General features: G+C 44.2%; 1 protein-coding gene across 4 annotated transcripts; it reads right to left on the bottom strand.

Moving 5' to 3' along the window:
- Positions 1 to 1,560: 1,560 nt before the first annotated feature.
- Positions 1,561 to 21,550, bottom strand: SLC16A14 (solute carrier family 16 member 14). Of its 4 annotated transcripts, none has more exons than XM_064165204.1 (6): positions 21,536 to 21,550; positions 12,220 to 12,377; positions 11,665 to 11,941; positions 10,264 to 10,407; positions 3,748 to 4,740; positions 1,561 to 2,135 (listed from the first exon to the last, which is right to left on the bottom strand). In XM_064165204.1, exons 3-6 carry the CDS (start codon positions 11,924 to 11,926, stop codon positions 1,987 to 1,989), a joined length of 1,548 nt encoding a protein of 515 aa, XP_064021274.1. In that variant the 5' UTR covers positions 11,927 to 11,941; positions 12,220 to 12,377; positions 21,536 to 21,550; the 3' UTR covers positions 1,561 to 1,986. The 4 variants fall into 4 exon arrangements, with proteins under 4 accessions (XP_064021274.1, XP_064021273.1, XP_064021272.1 ...); XM_064165203.1 differs by lacking the exon at positions 21,536 to 21,550 and adding an exon at positions 19,288 to 19,624; XM_064165202.1 differs by lacking the exon at positions 21,536 to 21,550 and adding an exon at positions 19,288 to 19,624 and having other exon boundaries at positions 12,220 to 12,355.
- Between the last annotated feature and the right edge of the window lie 1,997 nt (positions 21,551 to 23,547).

Genomic DNA, 23,547 nt, shown 5'->3' with positions numbered 1-23,547 from the left:
GGCCTTGTCCCCCAAGTCACAACTGGTAAGACATCTCATAGGCCTCAAGTTACACAAGGGGAGGTTTAGGTTGGACACAAAGAAAAAACTTCAATATTGAAAAGGTTCTCCAAGACTGGAAGAGGTTGCCCAGGGAAGTGGTTGAATCCTCATCCCCTGGATGTATTTAACAACAGTCCCGATATGGTGCTCAAGGGTATGGTGTAGTAGTGACCCAGGCAGAGATAGGTAATGGCTGGGCTCAAGGATCTTGAAGATCTTTTCCAACCATACTGATTCTGTCATGTCTGTCCTTACAAGTCCAACCTGTGACAAGTCAACTCTGATGAGAAATTGCTGCAACACTCATCTGCAAATGGACTCTGGCAAGGCTCTTCCTTGCATGGTATCTGCCTGGCTCTCAGTCATATCAAAAATACCCTGGTCCCTAAGTAGATGAGCTCACTATGGACTCACAGCCAGCTTGGGGTTGGTCTCTAGCACAGAGCTAAAGTAATCTCCAAGCCTAGAACAAAGTAATTTCCTTGTAATAACCCTTACGTTGCTGAAGCTACTCTTAATTTGTACTGCTCTCCTCTGCTGGCTGTCACAGATCCCTCAGAACATCTTCACCCTGCCCTGTGCCCTGAAGCACAGCCTCAGCACCTTCTTCCATCTGTTTAAAGTTCTTCTTGCTGAGTACCTTTCTGACTCTGCTGCACAACATGCAGGTAATTTGCCCTTGGCTGCTCTGCCTTTCCTGCAGAAAATGCCCATGAACCTGTGGCTCCCTCTCACCTCCTCTAACAAGTGATTTGTCTGCCCAAAAGCTCTCTCTTCTTCATGGCAGAACTTTGTGACAGCCTTTTAGAAGTCACAGAAGAGGTTGGGTTGGAAGGGGCCTTATAGATCATCTAGTTCCGACCCCATTGCCATGGTGAGGGACACCTCCCATTAGACCTGCTGCTCAAGGCAGTGTTCACTCTGGCCTTGGAACACCTCCAGGGAGAGAGCATCCACAGCCTCCCTGGGCAACCTGTTCCAGGGTCTCCCCACCCTCACTGTAAAGAATTTCTTCCTAATATCCACTCTAAATCTCCTCTCTCCCAGCTCAAAGCCACTGCTTCTCGTCCTGTCCCTGCAAGCCTTTGTAAAAAGTCCCTCCTCAGCCCTCCTGTAGCCCCCTCCAGGAACTGGAATGCCACTCTAAGGTCTCCTTGGAGCTTTCTCTTTTCCAGGCTGAGCAGCCCTACCTCTCTCAGCCTGTCCCTACAGGGGAGGTGCTTCAGCCCTGCAATCATCTTCATGGCCTCCAGTAAATCACATTTATAACGCCACCTGCATGCTGAGGATGACTTATGTAGTTGATACTCTAAAGAAAATTTTTACAAGAAATCATTGAAGTAGAAACTCATTTCAGAAAAAAAAAGAGATGACTTTTCTTCAGTTCCAAATCAAAGAAATAGTATTTTTTAATTGCAATACAAGGAATTAATTGAATTAATAATTAATAACATATAATTGAAAAGCATTTCAAAAGTAATTGGCTGGTCAGGTAAGAAATAGCATCATTTCCTCATAGTCAGTAATTAATCTTTTATTAGACAGAATACACAGTAGGAAACATTTCTATAAATCATTCATCTCCAGATCAGATTCTCATGTAGGACTTGTGGAAATCAGGAGTAACTCTATTGCAGGCAATGGAATTTCACTAATGGGCAGTGCTGAAAAGAGAAGCAAGGGTAAAGGCTCCTGGTGTCATTCCATTTTAAAAAGACTAGCAGGGTGCTTTTAATCACTGTATTTGGTAGCTCTAAAGTAAAAGATCTTCAGTCAATTAAAAACCATATTTCTAATCATTTATTGGTGTTTTGGAGCACATTTGCTTTTCACTTCAAGTACAGCTCAATGCAGTTGGTTCCATAAGAAGAACAGCTTCATAGTGTCATACAATAGAAACATGAAACCAAAACAAACTCTGTAAAAATACTTCTGGAATTTGTTCTACACTTCTGCTCCTTCTGCAGGCTTTTCTCTCGTTTCTTTCTTTTGAATGCAAGGTTGTATAAGTAAAAATATTATTCCCACCATGTATAGCAAGCCAGATATGTAAAAAGAAAAGTCATATTTCTGTGTGATGTCATAGATCCAACCTGAAAAACAAAGAAAAGACATGTTGGTAACAAAGCCTGGCAACATGAAAAAGTACTGCACATATCTCTCATGATGTTTCAGTCAAACCCATGAAGGTATTGGGGAGAAAAGGGTGGTGACTGTCTCCTCTAGGTGCTACCACTGGAAATGTATTACAAAATGTCTTACTCGTTCACCCAACCCCCTTATTGAAATATCATAGAGGTCTTAAAATAGAACTCCAGCTATGTGTCACCCGAACAAGACAAGCAATCTTCAGTCTAAAACTACACTTTTGAAAGAAGGTATCACAGGTCTGCCTTTAAAAGAGACATTTGGGAATTCAGAGCCAATGAATTCTTCCATCCTGCTACTGACTTTGTAAAATGCCTGATATTGCAGGCTAGCTCGAATGCTGAGCCTTCTGCAAGCAAACACGTCCCCAGTAGCTTTCCCAAGGACTCACATAACTATAAAAGACTTTTCCAAGTCAGCATTCAGTATTGCAATGACTCTGGTTCCAATCTTAATTCCTTTGCAAAAATACATTAAAGTTGCTTCAGAAAGGTTTGAGAACCCAGAAGAGCAAAATTCCCTCACGTCATGCTGGTTGCATTGCAATGTAACCTCAAGATCAGAAGCTTTTCTTGTATCACATAATTGCATCCTACTTGACTTGTTACTGATGACCAAATGCAAAGACATGTTCAGCACAGGCTGCGAGGTGCTGAAAGAATTAAACCACTGCTGCACCGAATGAGCCTTCTTCTATATTGTGTTGGCTCAGTCAGTGAAGGGGAGAGAAGGTGAGAGTGTTCTCCCTTTTCTGGGCTGCTTGTGCTGCTAATAGCTTCAGCCCCATGCCATGCATGGCTGACAATGGTCACTACTCACAAGGTCTCTTGCTGCTTTCTTCTGGTATGCATCTCTGTAGATGACAGCTGTACTCTGGCTATAGTGCTAAAAATCAGCACCTCTATGTCTTCCCTAATTCCCCACCACTTTCTGTGAGGAAATTTAGAATGAATGTTTGTTTAAACCTAAGTAACTGTGGGGATAACATACATACACTTCTACCTTCTGCTGTGGATGGCAGTAAACAGATTATGAACACTGCAGTCCCCAGAGTCGGTATTTCTGGCTGAAGGAAGGCAAAACTAGGTTAAATAAACACATCTCTTGGTAGCTGAGAGTGGTGACATCCAAACACACTTTTGAGTTCTTGGAGGCAGTACTGTAGTAGTACACCTGCCTACCCTGAAAACGAATATTTTTTTCATCTAGAGGCCTGAGTATATCTAGTGCACATACTACACCAAATACACAGAAATAGGTTAAACCTTCCTCACCTTACAAAAGTGTATATTTTAAGGAAGCATACCACTGAAAGGATGGATTATGATAGATTTGGGGTTATTTGCAAGGATTGTAATTTGTAGCCTGTGTGACTAGTGGGCTGGTACCCAGTGGTAGTGATCTTTGAATTTGTACAGTATAAAGCTGGATGTCCATTCTGGAGCAGCTGTCATTTTGTTAATTACACATGCTGATGACTCATAAGAAAGTTAATAATATAACAAGTCACACGGTTATTATACAAACATCTGTCAGTTAGCACTTTGAGCTTTTTACCTGCAAAGGGTGGTCCAAACAATGCAGATATTCCATTGGCACAAATGATGATGCCATAGGCATTTGCAAGGTGTTTAGTTCCAACTAAATCTTCAGTCACAACAGGCATTAGTGAAAAATAGCCACTAGAAAATCCGATCAGAGCACAAACCACAGCCAAGCTAACATATGTTTGCATTAGTGGCAAAGTAAGAATGCAAGTGACCAGAGTAAAATTAGCCATAAGGAAGACATTCCATGTACTGATGCATGGGAGATCAGAGATTATTCCAAGGATCACTTTACCAAAAATATGAACAATGGCTATGATGGATGTCAAAGGAAATATATTATTCTGACTAGGTAGGTTGTACTGCTTGACTATTTCTGGTAGATGAATAAAGGGGATGACAAAGCTGCTATAGGCAAACAAAGCCCAAATTATAAAGGCCACAAACACTCTATTGGTAAAGAGTGATGCAGCTCCAAAGTAGCTGGAGTACCATATGGCAAAGCCCATCCTGACTGTAACCATCATTTGGCTCACTGTCTTAAGAATGCGCAGTCCATACAAACTCCTTTCGCTTTGAGATTTACTTCCAATCTCTGCCTGTTGCACACTGTCAAGCACTTCTTCATTTGCTGTGTCCTTTTTTTCCAGTTCTTCACTAAGGACTCCTCTAGATTGTATAGTCTCTGCAGAATGTGACAGAGCTTTCTCATGGTTACCTTCACTATTACTTCTTAGAACGTATTTTTCACTAACAATGTCTTTGGGAGAGAGTGGTCTCATAAGTGCCGCACACACGCAAAGATTCAAAGAGATGGCACCCTGGATGAACATGGTGTTTCTCCACCCAAATTCAATACAGAGGTACTTCATTAAGGCAGTCATTAAGAAAGCTCCAAACCCAGTTCCTGTGGTGCTAAGTCCTTGTGCAAGTGCTCTTCTCTTCTGAAAGTACTGCCCCACCATGACCACCGCAGGCAGATAAACCATGCCACTTCCAATGCCTGTGAAAATAAAAGCCAAAATCAATCTGAACTTCTGGTCAACAAGATAAAAAGTCTTTGTGCAAGCAGAGTAGTAAAAACAAGAATAAATATTCAATTCCCATTGTAGATTTCATTTCTGTCACAGAATCATAGAATCAACCAGGTTGGAAGAGACCTCCAAGTTCATCCAGTCCAACCTAGCACCCAGCCCTAGCCAGTCATCTAGACCATGGCACTAAGTGCCTCATCCAGGCTTTTCTTCAACACCTCCAGGGACGGTGACTCCACCACCTCCCTGGGCAGCCCATTCCAATGCCAATCACTCTCTGTGAAGAACTTCCTGCTAACTTCCAGCCTATGCTTCCCCCGGCACAACTTGAGACTGTGCCCCCTTGTTCTCTTGCTGCTTGCCTGGCAGAAGAGCCCAAGCCCACCTGGCTACAATGTCCCTTCAGGTAGTTGTAGACAGCAATGAGGTCACCCCTGAGCCTCCTCTTCTCCAGGCTGCACACCCCCAGCTCCCTCAGCCTCTCCTCATAGGGTTTGTGTTCCAGGCCCCTCACCAGCCTTGTCACCCTTCTCTAGACACATTCCAGCACCTCAACCTCTCTCTTGAATTGAGGAGCCCAGAACTGGACACCTGTGGTATTTCCCAGAAGGTGCACTGTTCATTCCAGCGAGAATACAATTCTACTACTGAAACCCATGGAAAGCAAACCCTTTACCTCAGCTGAGCATGACACTGCTGCAAACTCCCACACATCCCACAATAAAACGGTGACACTTAATGTGGGGAGAACAAACCCTGCTTTGAAATAGCTGCATTTGTTATACTTGCATCTGATTGCTTTAGCAACCAGAAATGCCTCAACAGGCATATTTGGTTGCTGTTGCCTCAGTTCACCAGCACTGATGACCCAGACTTGAGTTTCTGTTTTTGCCTTGTGACTGTGGAGACACAATGGCCATGAGACATGTTTCAAGAGTGAGCATGGGGGGTTAGCCTGGTGGCACCTCGGGTGGCTTCCAGGTTTCTCTTTGGGAGGGCCACAGAGCACAAAGAGGGCACAGGCATATTCTTAGAAGGTAGATCTGCAATTTTGTACAAAACACCTCAGTTCTAATTATAAGCCAGAGCATTGATGGTAGCTTTTTTAACTGAGAAGTGTTGAGGGTTGTGCAAACACAACATCAAAGTTAACAGTTGCCCAGTTCTCCTCACAGCAAATCCCTGACAGAGGATTTGGACAGGTAAAGGCATGTGCAGAATATGCTTCCAAATTCACTGTGATCATCATTTAGAAGACTGTTTGGGGCTTAAAACGTTTCCTAAAATGCAGCTGCAGTGTGACCCAGCTATAGCTGAACTGGAGAAAGGAGAAGTTACTGCAGCAAAGCCTTAACAACCCTGGCAGTGTACCACAGTCGGAGCTGTTTTTCCTGTCAGAAGTATCTATTTATTCGCTATGTGAATTTATGATAAGGTTCTCATCCTGCCAAAGTTCTCCCTCCCTACACCCAGCCAGAAACTCTAAGGAAATCATGGAACGGTTCAGGTTGGAAGGGACCTCACAGCTCATCCAGTTTCAACTCCCTGCCATAGGCAGGGACACCTCTCACTAGAAGAGGTCGCTCAAGGCCTCATCCAACCTGGCCTTGAACACCTCCAGGGAGGGAGCAGCCTGGCTCAGTCACTGCACTTCCCTCTGCACCCTCAGAAAGGACAGGTTTTGTCTTTCATTGTTTTATCGTTTGATTCTGTGAGCTGCACAGCAGAAGAGAGCCTAACTCCGTGGAAAGGGAAGCGACCTTCTGATGCCAGCCCGGGGCCTCAGGCCCGCCACACCTTCCCTCACAGCTCCCTCTCGAGCCAGCGGCGGGGCCGGCTCAGCCCGCCGGAGGAACGGCCTCGGGGGCCGCTTCTGCCCACAGGGGCTCTGCGGCCAGCAGTTCCCCAGCATGGGTGACGGGGGGACAAGGCTCCTCTGTCCCCTCAGGGAGGAGAACTCGCAGAGCTGGGATAAAGGTTAGGGGACGAAGCTGTGAGGATCTGAGGGAGGGGAAGCTCGTTGGTAGGAGACACTTTGGGAGTGGGAGGTGAGGCAGCCGGATCATAGCGGAGCGCCACGCGAGGGCGCCTGGCACACAGGTCACCAACGCGGAGAGCTACCCAGGAGCGACCGAAGCGGGAAGCGGCCAAGGTAAGCGAACAGCGCTCTTCATCTAGTGCTGGTGAGAACAAGGGGATGGCAGTGAGTGAAGAGGGCTGAGGTGATGGCTGAGTGAGATCCTGAGTGAAGAGCCTGCAAGTGGGGAGATGGAGAGGAGACCACAAGTGAGGGGAGAGTGAGTTGGTGATGGGTGAGGGGACGACAAGTAAGGTGAAAGTGGGATCCTGTGGAACTGGATGATACATCTCAGGCATGTCTACACTGTTTTCCCAGCCAGAATCACTCCTGCAACAGCATCTCACTTCTCTACCTGATGTAAAAATTTGCTTCATCTTTTGTCTGAAAGTATGTTCTTCACCCTTCTTTAAAGTCTCTGCACAGTCTCTGCTTTTTGTCTAGTAGCTCATGTATGCTCCTTCTGAAATGCAACAAGGGTTGAGAAAAACTCTGGATTACTGCCTGCTTGATTATATTCAATACAAATGGAAACAAGACATGCCAAAAAGGGCACAGTCTTGCCTGTAATTATTGTTCTTTGTCCAGGAATGTATGGCATTACAGAAATCTATGGTATGGTGGTATGGTCAGGGGTGACCTCATTGCTGTCTACAACTACCTGAAGGGAGGTTGTAGATAGGTGGGCATTGGTCTTTTCTCTCAAGCAACCAGCAATAGAACAAGGGGACACAGTCTCAAGTTGTGCTGGGGGAGGTCTAAGCTGGATGTTAGGATGAAGTTATTCACAGAGAAGAGTGATTGGCACTGGAATGGGCTGCCCAGGGAGGTGGTGGAGTCACCGTCCCTGGAGGTGTTGAAGAAAAGCCTGGATGAGGCACTTAGTGCCATGGTCTGGTTGACTGGCTAGGGCTGGGTGATAGATTACATTGGATGAGCTTGGAGGTCTCTTCCAACCTGGTTGATTCTATAATTCTGTGATTCTATAACAAATCAGCACAGCAAACCTTGCTAGTTTCCATCCACAGAGCTAAAAGAAAAACTTCTGTCTAGAAATTCTGCTGCTTTCTATGACATTCTGTGAAAAGGTAGTTCGAGGAAATGGAAGGTACTGAAGCTATTATTTGTATTGAGTGCAATGCAATTCTTTTTCATATCACTTCTCTGTAATGTAACATAGATACCATGCTCCATCTGCAAACACAACTGGCCACATTATCCTTCGAGTAACATTTCAAAGCCCCCTGTATTGCTCTCTGTTACTCAGACATTAATTAAAGGTCGAATTTTTAATTTCTTACTTGGATCACTTTAACATTTTTGTCTCATATTTATTAACAGTATCTCCTTCCAGAAATGAACAGTGAATGAATTTGAGTAGTGCTTTAAGTAGATTATACTGGATTCACAGAACCACAGAATCCCATGGTAGGGATTGTAAAGGGCCTCCAGAGATCATCTAGCCCAACTGCCCGGCTAGAGCAGCATCACCTAGATCAGGTTGCACAAGAATGTGTCCAGATGGATTTTAAAAGTTTCCAGGGGAGACTCAACAATCTCTCTGAGCAGCCTGCTCCAGAACTCTGGTGCCCTCAAAGTAAAGGAGCTTACCCTTTTGTCTCTGTGGGATCTCCTGTACTCTAGTTTGTACCTGTCACCCCTTTTTATTTCACAGGGCACCACTGCAAAGAGCCCAGCCCCATCGTCATGACCTCTCACCTTTAGATATTTACATGGCTTCAAAAGATCCTCCCACCTCAGACTTTTCTTTTCCAGACTAAAGAGGCCCAGACTTCTCAGCCTCTCCTCATCATACATCTGCTCCAGTCACCTAACCATATGCATGGCTCTCCACTGGACTCTCTCCAGTAGTTCCCTGTCTTCTACCTAACTTTCTTAAAGTAACTAAATTTTCCCAAGAGCCCACATTTTGCTAGAAACTGAGCATTTAAGCACTACGGATCTCTTGATTTCAAGAAAAAGGGGAGAGTCAAACTAGATGTTAGGAAAGGGTTCTTTACAGTGAGGATGGTCAGACACTGGCACAGGTTGCCCAGGGAGGTTGTGGATGCTCCCTCCCTGGAGGTGTTCAAGGCCAGGTTGGATGAGGCCTACTCTAGTGGGAGGTGTCCTTGCCTATGGCAGGGGATTGGAACTGGATGATCTCTGAGGTCCCTTCCAACCTAAACCATTCTATGATTCCATGAAAGATGCCTAAACACACATGCTTTAAATATTTTGACTGGGCTTGTACACATGTCAAAAGGTATTCTGGAGACCTAGTTCCAATAAAAATGACAACATATTACTTCTTTCACTGATTTTGATTGCAAAAAAAAGTAGCAAAATTAGTTGCTATTAATTAGCTGTTGTTGATGTCATGTGATGGTCTTTTATAAGAAACTGTGTATGGCCACATATATTGTCCTAACTGAAGCTTGGACAGAGTTAATTGTATCCATTGCATTTCATGTGGTGCTCTTTAGATTTGTGACCCAAGCACTGTTGATAACATAAGCATGATTTAGCATCAAGCCTTTTTCTCTTTCTTATGCAGCCCTGCCAGTGAGTATGCTGAGGGTGCACAAGAAGCTAGGAGGGAACACAGTGGACCAGGTGACCCCAACTGAACAAAGGGACATACTATACCATATGATGTCATGCACACCAATAGAACTAGGAGGAAAGGAGGAGGAAAGGAGGACATTGAGAGTTGTGGTGTTTGTCTTCTCAAGTAATGGTTACACATGGTGAAGCCCTTCTTTACTGGAAATGGCTGAACACCTGCCTGTCCATGAGAAGTAGTAAAAGAATTCCTTATTTTGCTTTGCTTCTGCATGCAGCTGTTGTTTTCCCTACTGAACTGGCTTTTATCTCACTTCTACCTTACTGATTCTTTCCCCATCCCTCTCCAAAAGGCAGGTAATCACTGTGTGAGGCGTAGATGCCTACCAGCAGTAACACATCACACCCTTTAAAATGGATTTTGAAGCATTACATAGTTATCATAATATGGCATTTTATTAACGTGGAGCAACTCCTGTAGAAAACAGTGGCTGTTTCTTCCTGTGACAAAGAGAGGAGTTAGTTAGATATGCAATTTAACAGTGGCTTAACATCTTTATATTCCACTTGTTACAGTTTGGGTTATCTAATTATTCTAATTCAAATAATAAATTCAGTTAGGAGAGACTGATAAAAATAACATCTTCACACAACATATTTAAACATCAACAGAAGCCATCGGGCCCTATCCTCTGAGTAAATAATTAAGTGTCCTGAAAACATAACAGGTTGCAAAGTGCAAAAGAAAAAGCTGGAACAACTTCACAGTCTAACTCTCAACTCATCCAGATAACCTTCAAAGGAATCAAACATAATAGGAAGAATTTCCAAGTGTCAATACAGCTCTTACCGGCTGTTACTCCAAACGTAAGGAAGAGGTAGTGCACATCTGAGGCATAGGCACTCAGTATCCACCCTAGGGAATTCAGCATCCCTCCCATTATAGCTGTTCTGCGGCACCCACACATGCCGATGAATAAACCAATGAAAGGACCTGTTCAAAACAATGAAAGAAAAAAAAAGTGTTAATTTATTTATTTCATTCCCTGCACTTTTTAGCAGTTTTTCACATGAAGATTCTTAATATTTTAAAGACATTTCTAAACATCAGACTACTCATGTAATTTGGAAAGAAAAATTAAACCAAGTGATCAAATACTAAGCAAATACCCCCGAGACTTAAAATTAAAGATGGCCCATGAAGAAAGGACAGTTCAAACTGAGAAATAATCATAGAACAATAGAATGGCTTAGGGATACTAGAGACCATCTGCTTCAATCTCCATGCCATGGGCAGTGATGCCTCATCCAGCTTGGCCTTGAACACCTCCATGGAGGGGCCATCCACAATCCCTCTGGTCAACCTATTCCAGAATTTCACCACCCTCATACTTAAGAACTTCTTCCAAAGATCAGTCAAAACCTACCCTCCCTCAGCTTAAAACCATTCCCCCTAGACCTGTCACTAGACACCTCATGAAAAAGTCCCTCTCCAGCCTTCTTGTAGGTACCCTTCAGGTATTGGAAGGCAGCTATAAGGTCTGCCCCTGCAGTGTTCTCTTCTTCAGGCTGAACAACCTCAGGTCCCTCAGCCTTTTCTCACAGGAGAAGTGCTTTAGCCCTTTGATCGTGTTTGTGGTCCTCCTCTGGGTTCACTCCAGCGGTTCTATGTTGTCTTTATGATGGGGATGCCAGAACTGGCACCTTTGTCACAAGTAACTAGAACATAAAGATTTTATTTCATTTTCAGTGGACTATTTTAGGCAGACTCAAACACAAGATTTTTAATCTTCATTTAGCAATACAGAAGTGTCTACATACACATGTACACAAATGTATCCCTCCAGGTTCTGGGTTGAACCAACCACAACTTAAAAAGTAAATTTTAGTTCAGTTGCCACACTGAAATATAAACTGTGGAAATTCAACCTTGTCTCATCACAGATAGAATACAGGGAGGACCACAAACTCCACATATCATATGTTTTCTTAATTTTAGTGAGACCTTGAAGCCACAAGCATCCTTTCCTGCTGATTCTATCTCTTGGCGTTACTGTTTTCACTGTCATCTTTGCTGTGGTTCCCTTTCTCCCTCTAACTTGTGAAACTTGTCCTGGTGACTTTAAAAAGGCAGCTCAGGAGAACTTGGGCAGTTCTGTTAAGAAAATGGCAAACTAAGAAAATACTTGAGGGATGGCAAACATACTCTGAAAATCTACATGGTTTTGAAATAAATAATGCAGGAACATACCTACAATAAGTGTAATGCCCATGCTGAGGGAGCTAACCCATGCTGTTAAGCCACGACTTTGATTAAACTCTTCAAGCCATTCCATGTTGAGTATTCCAAGGGCCATTTGGGACCCCATGATAAGTATGTGCACAAGAAAGGAGGAAAATACAATCATCCAAGCCCATCCTCCATCAATGTTTGGATTGGGCTTAACTGGTTTAGTTCCAACTTTTGAGTCATCTCCAAAATCATATCCAATATCCTCGTGACTAGCATACATCTTCTCCACAGTATTCTGAAACAAAGCAAATACCAGTACATACCTTCAAAACACAAAGTGATCAGCTTGTGCAGTGTGATTACAGCAAGCAGCATACATCACTACTGTATCTCACCACTGTGCTTTAGTGCCACTCTAAAGTGAACATCTGGTTTTCATTGCTCAGCCATAAAACGCTTAGAAAACTCTCTAGTAAATGTTTGTGTGTAGCTTATTTTCATGATTTTCTATGCAGGATTATTTACAAGTGAATACTAGGCTGCATTATTTCCACTACTATATACTTTACTTACTTGTTGGTGGCTTCAAGCACTCACTCTTCATGGGTTGACTGGTCACAAAAACAGACTGGTCTCAATGTATTCTTTCTCTGTATTGCCTTCTAGTGTCCCAGTAAGATTGTGTGTCTTTGTGTTCAAGCTGATGAAGCTTGGAATAAAGAAAAGGAAACCTGTAAGAGGCAGGTAGATGAAGTTACTGTATCTTTTCAGAGGAAACCAGTTTTGAGATGTGGACAATAAGCCATCCATGGGATAGCACTGTGCCCTTGTGGCCAAGAAGGCCGATGGTATCCTGGGTGCATCCACTGTGTCCAGCACATCTAGGAAGGTTTTCCTACTGCTCCACTCTGCCCTAGTGAGACCACACCTGGAATACTATGTCCAGTTTTGGGCTTTCCAGTTCAAGAGAGAAAGGGATCTACTGGAGAGAGTCCAAATGACTGCTGTGGGACTTGAACAGCTCTCCTATGAGGAAAGACTGAGAGAACTGAAATTGTTTAGACTTGAGAAGGCTGAGAAAGGATCTTATTAATCTCCATAAATATCTGAGGGGTGAGCATCAAGCTGAAGGAGATGGTCTCTTTTTGGTTGTACCCAGTAACAGGACAAGGAACAATGAATACAAGCTAGAACATAAGAAGTTCCACCTCAGCATGAGGAGAAACTTCTTTACGGCGAGGGTGACAGATAGGTTGTGGAGCCTCCTTCTCTGCAGACTTTCAAAACCCATCTGGATGTGTTGCTGTGTGACCTACCCTAGGTGATTCTGTATTGTCAGGGGAGTTGGACATGATGATCTCTAGAGGTCCCTTCCAACCTCTAACATTCTACAATTCTATGATTCTGTGATTCTTTCTTGGTAGCAGAACAACAAGAGCAAAGACAGAGAAAGATTAAGATTTAAGGTTCTTACTTTGCTTATATAAATTACAACAAGGAGATTGTTACTATGCCTCTGCTAAGCTTTTTATTAGTCAAATTGTCAGTTTGCTTTTGGTTTCCATAGTGTTAATCCATATAATCCTACTAAAACCTAAGAGTCTTCCAAATTGATATCAATGCCTATCAGAACCAAACTGAGTGACAGCTATGTGTATATAAGATCAGGCCATGATAGCTTACCTTTACTAGTTTGATTTCTTCCATTGTTACTCTAAGTGAATGTGAGAATAATTTCAAAATAAATTTTTAACTGATTAACAGGCAAGGTGCAGAATCTCCCTCTGATTTTTGCTGCAGCACATTGAAAAGTTACCCAACTGTGAAGCACCACCTAGGTTTCCATGGAGACAAGAAATGTAATACAAATTCCTGGAGTATTCTTTTATTTTTCTTCTCTTGAAAAACAAAAAGAGCCATCAGTTACACAACAGTCAAAAAAGAGAAGAAAGTTATCTACAATTGTTTTTTAAAGCTCCTTAAGTATTCCATGAGCTCTCAGAAGATGTGCCTCAGTTAGCACCTCACTATGAAAACTGCCAGTGAGTAACTCAGATTCTGCACTAACTGCAAAATTCAGTTTCTGTCTTTAAACTTGTCTTGACACATGAGTATACTTTGGTTCTCACATTACTACCTTTCCAAACTATTTTGCTTTTTTTTTTTTTCTTATTGCTAGATAAACATACAGACAAGGCCTTGAGATATCACTGTGGTCTGGGTGATGGAGTAGTAAGGTGGATTTGGAACTGGTCAAATGAAAGAAGTCAGAGAGTTGTAGTCAATGTGACAGTGTCTAGCTGGAGACCTGTAACTAGTGGAATCCCTCAGGGGTCAGTACTGGGACCAGTATTATTCAATGTATTCATTAATGGCCTGGATGAGGGCATAGAGTGCACTGTCAGCAAGTTTGCTGATGACACCAAGCTGGGTGGAGTGGCTGCCACACTAGAGAGTTGTGCTGCCATTCAGAGAGACTTAGACAGGTTGGAGAGTTGGGCAGGGAGAAATTGAATGAAGTTCAACAGGGGCTGTAGAGCTGTGCACTTGGGAAAGAACAATCCCATGGATCAGTATAGGTTGGGGACTCACCTGCTGGAGAGCAGTGAAGGGGAGAAGGACTTGGGAGTCCTGGTGGCTGGAAGGATGGCCATGAGCCAGCAGTGTGCTCTTGTGGTCAGGAAGGCCAATGCCATTCTGGGGTGTATTAGAAGGGCTCTGGTTAGTAGGTCGAGGGAGATTCTCCTTCCCTTCTACTCTGCCCTGGCAAGACCTCATCTGGAGTATTTTGTCCAGTTCTGGGCTCCCCAGCTCAAGAAGGACAGGAAGCTGCTTGAGAGAGTCCAGTGTAGAGCCACAAAAATGATTAAGGAAGTTGAACATCTTCCTTATGAAGAGAGACAGAGGGAGCTGAGGCTTGTTAGCTTGGAGAGGAGATGACTAAGGGGTGACCTGATTAATGTTTATAAATATGTAAGGGGTGAGTGCCAGGAGGCTGGAGCCAGCCTCTTCTCGGTGATGCCCAGTAACAGCACAAGGGGCAATAGGTGGAAGTTGAGGCATAGGAGGTTCCACGTGAACCTGAGGAAGTATTTTTTTACTGTGAGGGTGACAGAGCACTGGAACAGGCTGCCCAGGGAGGTTGTGGAGTCTCCCTCCCTGGAGATACTCAAGAACTGTCTGGATGCATTCCAACGTGATCTGCTCTAGGTGATCCTGCTCTGGCAGGGCGGCTGGACCAGATGAGCTTTTGAGGTCCCTTCCAGCCCCTGACATTCTATGGTTCTGATATTTCACACTAATATGCAGTCAGAGCTGATCAGTCAAATCTACTTAACTGCTGCTTGCAGTAAAACTAATGAAAACCTACTGGCACACATAACCTCTCTTGACTACCTGCTCACTCACTGACCTTTGCAGTTCAGTGCCACATATCTCTTTCTTGCATAACTAAGAGCATCTTTAACAGCAAGAGCACACTGATCTGTCTCATACAGTCAATCAGAGAGAAAATACATGGTATTACTGGTATCAAACTTTTCATAGATGGATACTTTTTACAGACTAAGTCATCATTACCCCTAACTTGGCCATGGAAGCTATTTGCAACACAAGTGAAGAAGAACAAGAATTGGGCACATTTAATACTTACCAAAGGAGCAGAGAAGCAGGGACCAACTGACAAGCCCACACCTGGGCGCCAGTGGAAACATTTACTGAAATTACTTTCTAGGTTATTCTTTCCAAATCAAGAGACAGAAGGAGGAGGTCTTTCTAGAGGCCCTGCACAGTGTTTGAGTCAGGAAGGATGGCAGGGCAGAGGAAATCAGAGCCATGAGAGACAAGAGAGTTTTGGGGTTTTTTTAACATAAGAGGACAGTCTGGGATAGTCTTAGTCAAAATTATACTTCATTCTTTCTCTACTGAGGGTAGGTCTTAAAGATGGCATCTCAGATTTTTCTTATTAATGTACTTGAAGCTAGGTCCCCCACCAATGTAGTTTATCACACAGTATCACAGTATCATCAGGGTTGGAAGAGACCTCACAGATCATCAAGTCCAACCCTTTACCACAGAGCTCAAGGCTAGACCATGGCACCAAGTGCCACGTCCAATTATTACTTACAGAGGATTCAGTCCACATACAAGAGAAATACTAATTGCATAAAGGTAATAAAGATTGTGAATAATCATGCTAATAGGAAATAACAAGAAGTAGCAGAAGAAAGAGAATTGCAAGCTGTTAAACATGCCCTGTTCAAAATTAATGAACACATATGCTGGATATTATAGTGTGTCTTAGATAATAGAATACAAAACTATGCAACTGAAGGTTCAGGGTTAGGATTAAATGTGGAGCCTTACCTTTCTGTTTCATGCTTTTGACTGGTTTTGTATACACCTGAATACAGATAGTAGATACAGAAAGCTTCTTCTTCGGACAGGGAACACATCTATCTTTTATTCCGCTATTTAAAGCAAAAATCATTAAGATGCTAAGATACAACACTGATCTTTGCAGTCTTACTGACAGAATGGGCTTAGACTGAGTAGATGCAAATGCATTAACCTCCACAAACCTTCAGAAGATGCCTGTATACTTTTTCTTTGGACTGGATTCTTGCTTCTAATAATTTTTTTGGCTACTAACTTCCAATTGAGATCACAAGTTCAGAGTGAACACAGCTGAAAACAGAGCAGGTCCACTCCAGTAGTTGCACAAACTCTCAGGCGCTGGATAAATGAAGAGCTGGATGTTTGGAGCCCCTCTCCACTACTGACCCATCACCTCATAGCATACCGCACCAGAAGAAATGTACTCACCTGCTCTCAGCCTTCTTCCCTCATCAAGGGGAATTGCTAAGAACACAATATTGCAGAAGGCAGAGAAGCCCAAGGGGCTCTTTGCAACTGTGCAAGCCTTGCAGAGAAACTGCAAGGCAAGGGACAGCAGCTAGTTTGTGAAGCCAGCCATGTCCTCCCAATGAATGAGGTAGCAAAGACCTATTCACAGCACCAGTGTTTGAATACAGCCCCTCACAAGAGACTGCATTTATCACAGTATCACACAGTATCACAATATCAACAAGGTTGGAAAAGACCTCACAGATCATCAAGTCCAACCCTTTACCACAATTCTCAAGGCTAGACCATGGCACCAACTGCCACGTCCAATCTTGCCTTGAACAGCTCCAGGGACGGCAACTCCACCACCTCCCCGGGCAGCCCATTCCAGTGTCCAATGACTCTCTCAGTGAAGAACTTTCTCCTCACCTCCAGCCTAAATTTCCCCTGACGTAGCTTGAGGCTGTGTCCTCTCGTTCTGGTGCTGGCCACCTGAGAGAAGAGAGCAACCTCCTCCTGGCCACAACCACCCCTCAGGTAGTTGTAGACAGCAATAAGGTCTCCCCTGAGTCTCCTCTTCTCCAGGCTAACCAATCCCAGCTCCCTCAGCCTCTCCTCGTAGGGCTGTGCTCAAGGCCTCTCCCCAGCCTCGTCGCCCTTCTCTGGACACGCTCAAGCATCTCAATGTCCTTCCTAAACTGGGGGTCCAGAACTGAACACAGTACTCAAGGTGAGGTCTAAAAAAGGAAGAGAATCTGGATTCTTGTTTGGTCACCTGGGGAAGACCTAGAATTTTTTATCAAAAAAAAAAGCTTTTATTGTATGCATATGCAGTGTGCAGAGCTTTTAGAAAAACTGGTCCAAATATTAGTGCCCACAAAAATGCTGAGCTTCTCTGAAAATCTGACTCATGAGCTATTTCAGGGACAAATGCAGGTGCTGTAATAAGACCAGAGTTAGCAGCAAAACATGCAAGCTCACTGTACCATCAGTGGAGCTATGGCTTTCTAGCTTATCATGCAACTGGATCACCAAAAAAAAATCTGATCTTGCTATAAAAAGTCTATATGATTAATAATTTATGAATACTCGAGTAACCTTGTCCAGTATCTGATTTGCCTCAGCGTTAAAAAGTACAAAACAAAACCATAAAGGCATTTACAATGGATAACTCATCAACAATGATTTTTGCTTCACAGTATTCACAGTAGGCATGCTACATGTGTGACTATTTCTCTTTTGAAGACACCCAGAAAAAATATTGCTAAAAACATTCTTTTGGGTATCAGAACTTTCATCAGTCTAACTTCAGCTTGAATGTTTGGCACTCCAGTTGTTGGTGATTTCACTGGAGATGTGCAGTGCATACCAGCCACTTCTGCAGACTGGTGCAAGGGTGCCAAACTGCACACCCAGCAAGGAAAAAAACAAACTAGGGCAATTACATGCATAAAGCACTCTGCGTATTGATGGAGTCATCAGTTTGCATGAAGTCAGGAGCAGGCCTGTGGTGCTGCTTTCTGCCTCTGAGTGTTGTTTCCCACATTTTGCTTAGAAAACCTTTCCAGGAGACCACTCAGTGTGACCCACGAGTGGCTCCACGTCCCCAGGGACAGCAGAAAAACGCTCAGGTAGCAAACATTTTTCTCACTTTGGTGCCAAGCATGGCTTGCATCAGGAGCTGTACTTCTGTTTCTGTAAATAGTTAGAGTTACAGGACCAGCAGAAGGCACAAGAATGGTTGCCTGCTCAAGATAATAACTTCTGGAGCTTGGCATGTCATGCCTTCCCCAGCATTCAAGCTGCGCTCATCTATGTAAAGCACTGCTCAGATGATATCCTGGGGTGCGTTAAGAAGAGTGTGGCCAGCAGATTCAGAGACGTAGTCCTCCCATTCCACTCTGCACCGGTTAAGGCTGCACACCTGAAGCACTGTGTCTAGTTCTGGGCTTCCCAGTTCAGCGAAACAGGCAATTACTGGAGAGAGTCCAACACAGGGCCAAGCAGATGCTTAGGAGACTCAGCATCTCTCTGACAAGGACAGGCTGAGAGACCTGGGGCTCTTCAGCCCAGAAAAGGGCAGACTGAGGGGATCTTCCCAATACAGTTTCTAAAAGGTGGGGGTCAAGAGGATGGGGCTGGGCTATTTTCAGTAGTGCTCACCGACTGGACAAGGGGCAGTGGGTACAAACTAAAGCACAAGACGTTCCACATAAATGTAAGGATAAACTTCTTTACTGTGAGAGTGCTGGAGCCCCGGATCAAGCTGCCCAGAGAGGCTGTGGAGCCTCCACTTGTGACTTTCAAAATCCCCATGGACACTGTGATACCGGGCAACCTGCTCCAGGAGAACCTGCTTTAGCGGGATGGTTGGACTAGATGACCTCTGGAGGTCTCTTCTAACCCTTACGGTGCTGGAATTCCGGGATTCCGGGATTCCATGGGCAGGGTTGCTATGTCCCGAGCCCCGGGCTGCCGCGGGGCCGGCGCTTGCGGCCGAGCTCGCCGTGCAGGGGCGGGAGTCGGTGCCGGTGCAGCCTGCAGCGGCCGCGGGGAGGCCGGGGCCGGGCGGGCCCGCCCGAGCACAAAGGATGGCCGCTGAGCAGCCGGTGCGGCGCGCCGGGACCGCCGCTACCTGCCGCCGCCCCGCGGGCAGCCGAGCGCGCACCAGCATCGCGCCGGGCCGGGCCAGCCCGCCTCTGCCGCAGGCGATGCAGCTGTCGAGTTGCCCTACGCACGCCCATGCCGATGCCGATGCCGATGCCTGTGCCATGCGGCTTCCTCCGAGGTACTCACCGCGCCGGACCCCGCCAGGCGCCGCGTCCCCGCTGCCAGACAAAGCGGCGGAGCCGCTACGTATGCCAGGTGTAGCTGCGGGATCCGCTGTCCACCTGCGCCCGTGTCCTCCGCCTCCGCTCGGCCCCGGCCTTGCTCCCCGCCGCAGAACTTATTTTCCGTTGAAGTCTGGCACCGGTCTTGGGCCTCTCCCAGGCGAGGCAGCTCGTCTTCGGCAGCGCCTTGTCTCCATTCCCCACGATTTCGGTTCTCCACGCTCCCTCATTCCTCCGATACCGGCTGATTCTGGTTTGGCGGAGCTTTGCAGCCCTCTCACAGGCACACTCTGCTGGTTGAAGGGAGTTCAGTGCCGCACAGGTTATCGCCCACACGTAGAACTGGAGATCGTCCTGTAAAAACAGCTGGTAGCAAGATTTCAGTGGCCGTTGGACCGCATTTACTTCAGAGGGGCTGGTTGGATCTATGCAGCCAAACCAGCCTGGGAACGAAGCTTGAAAGCTTCATTGTGTTATCCAGCTGAAACGGAGTACACTGTTTAGAGTTGAATACATTGCACTGGTCTTCTCTAATGAGAACCACTGATAAGGGTCTTTCTGGTGTAAAACTTTCTAACCAATGCATGGGACTACATCCTTGCAGAGGAGCTGAAAGATTGGTGGTGCTTGTGCTGGAAGTTCCCATCAGTGTAAAACAGAACGCTGTAAGAAAACACCTAGGATATCAAGAATAGCTCTTAACTGGATAAAAGTCCTTCAGTTCATGTACATTGAAGAACATCCTAAGATAATTGGGATTCTGGCAGGAGAAGTAAGATTAGAGGGACCCTTTTTGTGAACTAATCTCATTATAATGTTAAAAAAATCACACCTCCTAACTACAAAGCCCCCTAACCAAATAAACTGGGATGTTGGCTTTGTGGGGATACACACACACCCCCCACACACACCCCACTCCAGCACCTAAACTTGTACAACTTTGTACTAAATCCACAGCTCTTCTCAGCATGTGAGTTTGGCTCATTGCACATCAGGGGAAAGAACACATTTTCCAGACAATGGTAGTATCATACCTTATTTGTGCAATAAATAAACCTCCAAAATATTCCTTCCTTTGTAGAAGGAAAGCAATTCAATGTCCTTCTTGTAGAGAGAGGCCCAAAACTGAAATCAGTACTCAAGCTGTGACTTCACCAGTGCCAAGTACAGGGGCATGATTGCTTCTGTGCTCAGCACACTATTCCTGATGCTGTTTGCCTCTAGCATTCTAATATACTTTATTAATATTAACCCACCACTGAAAGAGATTCACTGGGACTGGTGACTAGTCACAAAAATATCTGTTTGATTTGCTATCAGCTCATGTACCCTCTAGTACCTGAGATGCCATTTGTACGCTTAAATCCTTGTGCTAACAGAGATTCTCTTTTTACAGCTTGATCTGGTACAGAATTAATTTAGCTGTGTCATAATGCTTCAGCAGTTTTGGTTCATATGTCATTGTGGTTCTGGATTTATATTGTCTCTTGGGAAGATGAGTATCTATGGATCTACTTTAATTTTAACCATTAAATTGCACAGGTCTAGCACCAAGGGTACCAATGATGTTCAGTAGGGAAAAAAGTTCATTATGTAAGAATGGGAAGGACAATTCTATAGTACCAAGAAAAGTCTGCAGTTTTAAGAAAGATCCAGTAAAAGTAGGTGTCAACAAAGTCTGTCAGACCCTTGTGCCTTAGAAATCATAACTGTATAAAATTATTAGATGGCAAGCAGAGCAACCCCATCTGAAAAGTCTTTTTACTAGTCCCTTAAACTAAGTAAATAAACATGGTAAATATATGTTACAATGTAATGTGAAGGAAGACAGGAACAGAGGAAGAGAGAGAGGAAGGAAGGCAGAAGTAAGAGAAATTGGTAACTTAATTTTGTTTACTACCTGGGGGACACTACAGTGGCTTAGATTTTCATACTCATAGAAGTGGTGGTTGGAAGGGATCTCTGGGGACCTACCCAGTTCAGCCTTCCACTGGAAAAAGGACTGTGATTTGTGGTATTTCAGGTTAGCCGTGGCTTTGCCTAATCTGCTCTTGAGAGCCTTCAAGAATGGAGACTTGAGAGCCTTTCCAGGCAGTATGTTTCTGTGCAGCATGACCCTTGCACAATCACAGCTCCAGAGACTCACTTTGTCACCGTGTTTCACCATTCACTACTACTAAGAAGACATCAGTTCAACACCCTTTGCCACTCACCTTGAGGTAGATTTAGACTGTTATCCAATCTCCCTTTATTTTCTTTCTTGCCTGACTAACTAAGGTCAGCTTCTTCATCTCTTCACAAGTCATACACTGTAGGCCACTTACTGTCTCATCAGCTCTCTGCATGCCCTTACAGGACACATTATTCCAGGTATGGACTCACTAGCACTGAATAAGCAGGGCTAATAATTTCTATTCATCTGCTGTTCACACTCCCCTCCTAATGCAACTCAGCCTGTGCTCTATTCACAATCAAAACATCCTGTTGGCTCATATTCAACTCATAGTCCACTGTGACAGCCAGATGTTTTTCAGCTGCACTGCCACTCAGACAGCCTGCACTGGTGCCTGGTACTATCAACCCCATATGCACAACTTTGCACTCCCTGATAAACTTCATCACATTTCTGTTTACCCAATTTTTAAGTTTGTCAAAGTCCTCTCAACTGAAGCCCCACTGCTTGGTTTGAGAATCAATCCCTCCTACATTAGTATTGTCTGAAAATCTGTTGCAGGCGAATCCTGTGCCATCAGCCAAGTTACAATGAATATAATGAATACTGGCCTCAATACTGAACCTAGAGTGTTCTGCTTGCTACTTGCCACCACCAACTAAATATCAACTCATTGATTACTACCCTTCAAGCCCAGCAATCCATGCAGTTTCAACCCATACAGCAGTTCATTCATGTAGAACAGAGTCCTTAACGTTTACTCATCTTGCACTTTCATGACTTGCCTCATCTCTGTTGCTCAAAATGGCAGCTGTACAGGACTGGTCAGCCTGCTGAAAACTTACATTGATGAGAACATGACATGCTGGTTTAGCTTCTCAGCACTTTTCCTCAGAGAAGGTTATGGAGCAATTAATCTTGAGTGAGCTGACAGTTATTGTTAAAAAGAAATATAATTTATGTTGTTTAAAGATTTTGCCTCTTCTTTCTTTCAGTAATCTCTTCAAATTACTAAAGGATTCTGTATATCTGCAAGGGAACATTACATGCTCCTGAGTTAAAAAGGTAAAAATAGGAAAGAAACCAAACTTAGTATTTTTGACATAGAGATTGCACAATAGTACAGCTTTCTATCATTTCTAAACTACCAAACAGAAATAACAAGTATTTTCCTGTTTTTTCCCACTGCCTTTCTGAAAAGAATCTTTGGTGTCTTTGGAGGAGTTACTGCAAAGCAACATCCTCCAAGAATACCCCAAGCAAGTATTAACATTCTTAGCAACTCCCTCACTTCCTCCCATGATAGCTGCAGAGTCTTTTGCAAATGGGAAAGAATGAACTAACTTACTATCTTCATATTCACTGAAGACAGACTGTGGGAATGGAATTCATAAGTAGAAGAAAAAGCAACATTTTAATCATTGCTGGCACAGAGATTTCCATCTTGACAAGAACTACTTTTCTCTTTCTCTCCAAGAGCTGATCTACTAGCACAACTACAGATATGTGAGGGATCAGGAGATACCATCCAATTTTCTTAGATCTGGGGGTACCATGCCCCAAAAACTGCTAAGTGTATTCAGTGAGAGAAAAGAAAGCTTCCTGGAGCATATTAAAAGTATCATCCTCAGCAGATGGGGATGCTGAAGTGGTTAATAATTCTGCCTCGAGGATGGCATGGCTGTTTCATCAGTGCCTTGCCAAGATTCACATTAGAGCTTCCTCCAGCAAAATGCAATACTGCTATTCCAAACATAAGGGGTTTGGGCCAGGTCCTTCTTCGACAACTGCAGTAAGAATAAAGAGGGAGAGTGAGTGGGAAAAGGACACAGGTGGAGAAGCCTGGAGATCTGGTAAGGTTCATTGGATGGGTAGAAGCATGTATTCCAACATGTGCTTCTACTTCAGAACTGAACCATTTCCACTCACATACTTTAAAGTCATTCATGGGCAGCAGCAACATACATGGATGTCCAGGTTGCAGATGAAGAATCCAACAGAAAAATGTATGTCCTGTTGATTCCTTTAGTTATTTCCCTGCTCCAGAAAGTT

The sequence above is a fragment of the Pogoniulus pusillus genome, chromosome 26, assembly GCF_015220805.1.
Source record: "Pogoniulus pusillus isolate bPogPus1 chromosome 26, bPogPus1.pri, whole genome shotgun sequence".
Taxonomy (NCBI): Eukaryota; Metazoa; Chordata; class Aves; order Piciformes; family Lybiidae; genus Pogoniulus; species Pogoniulus pusillus.
This window is presented reverse-complemented; position numbering and strand designations above follow the sequence as displayed.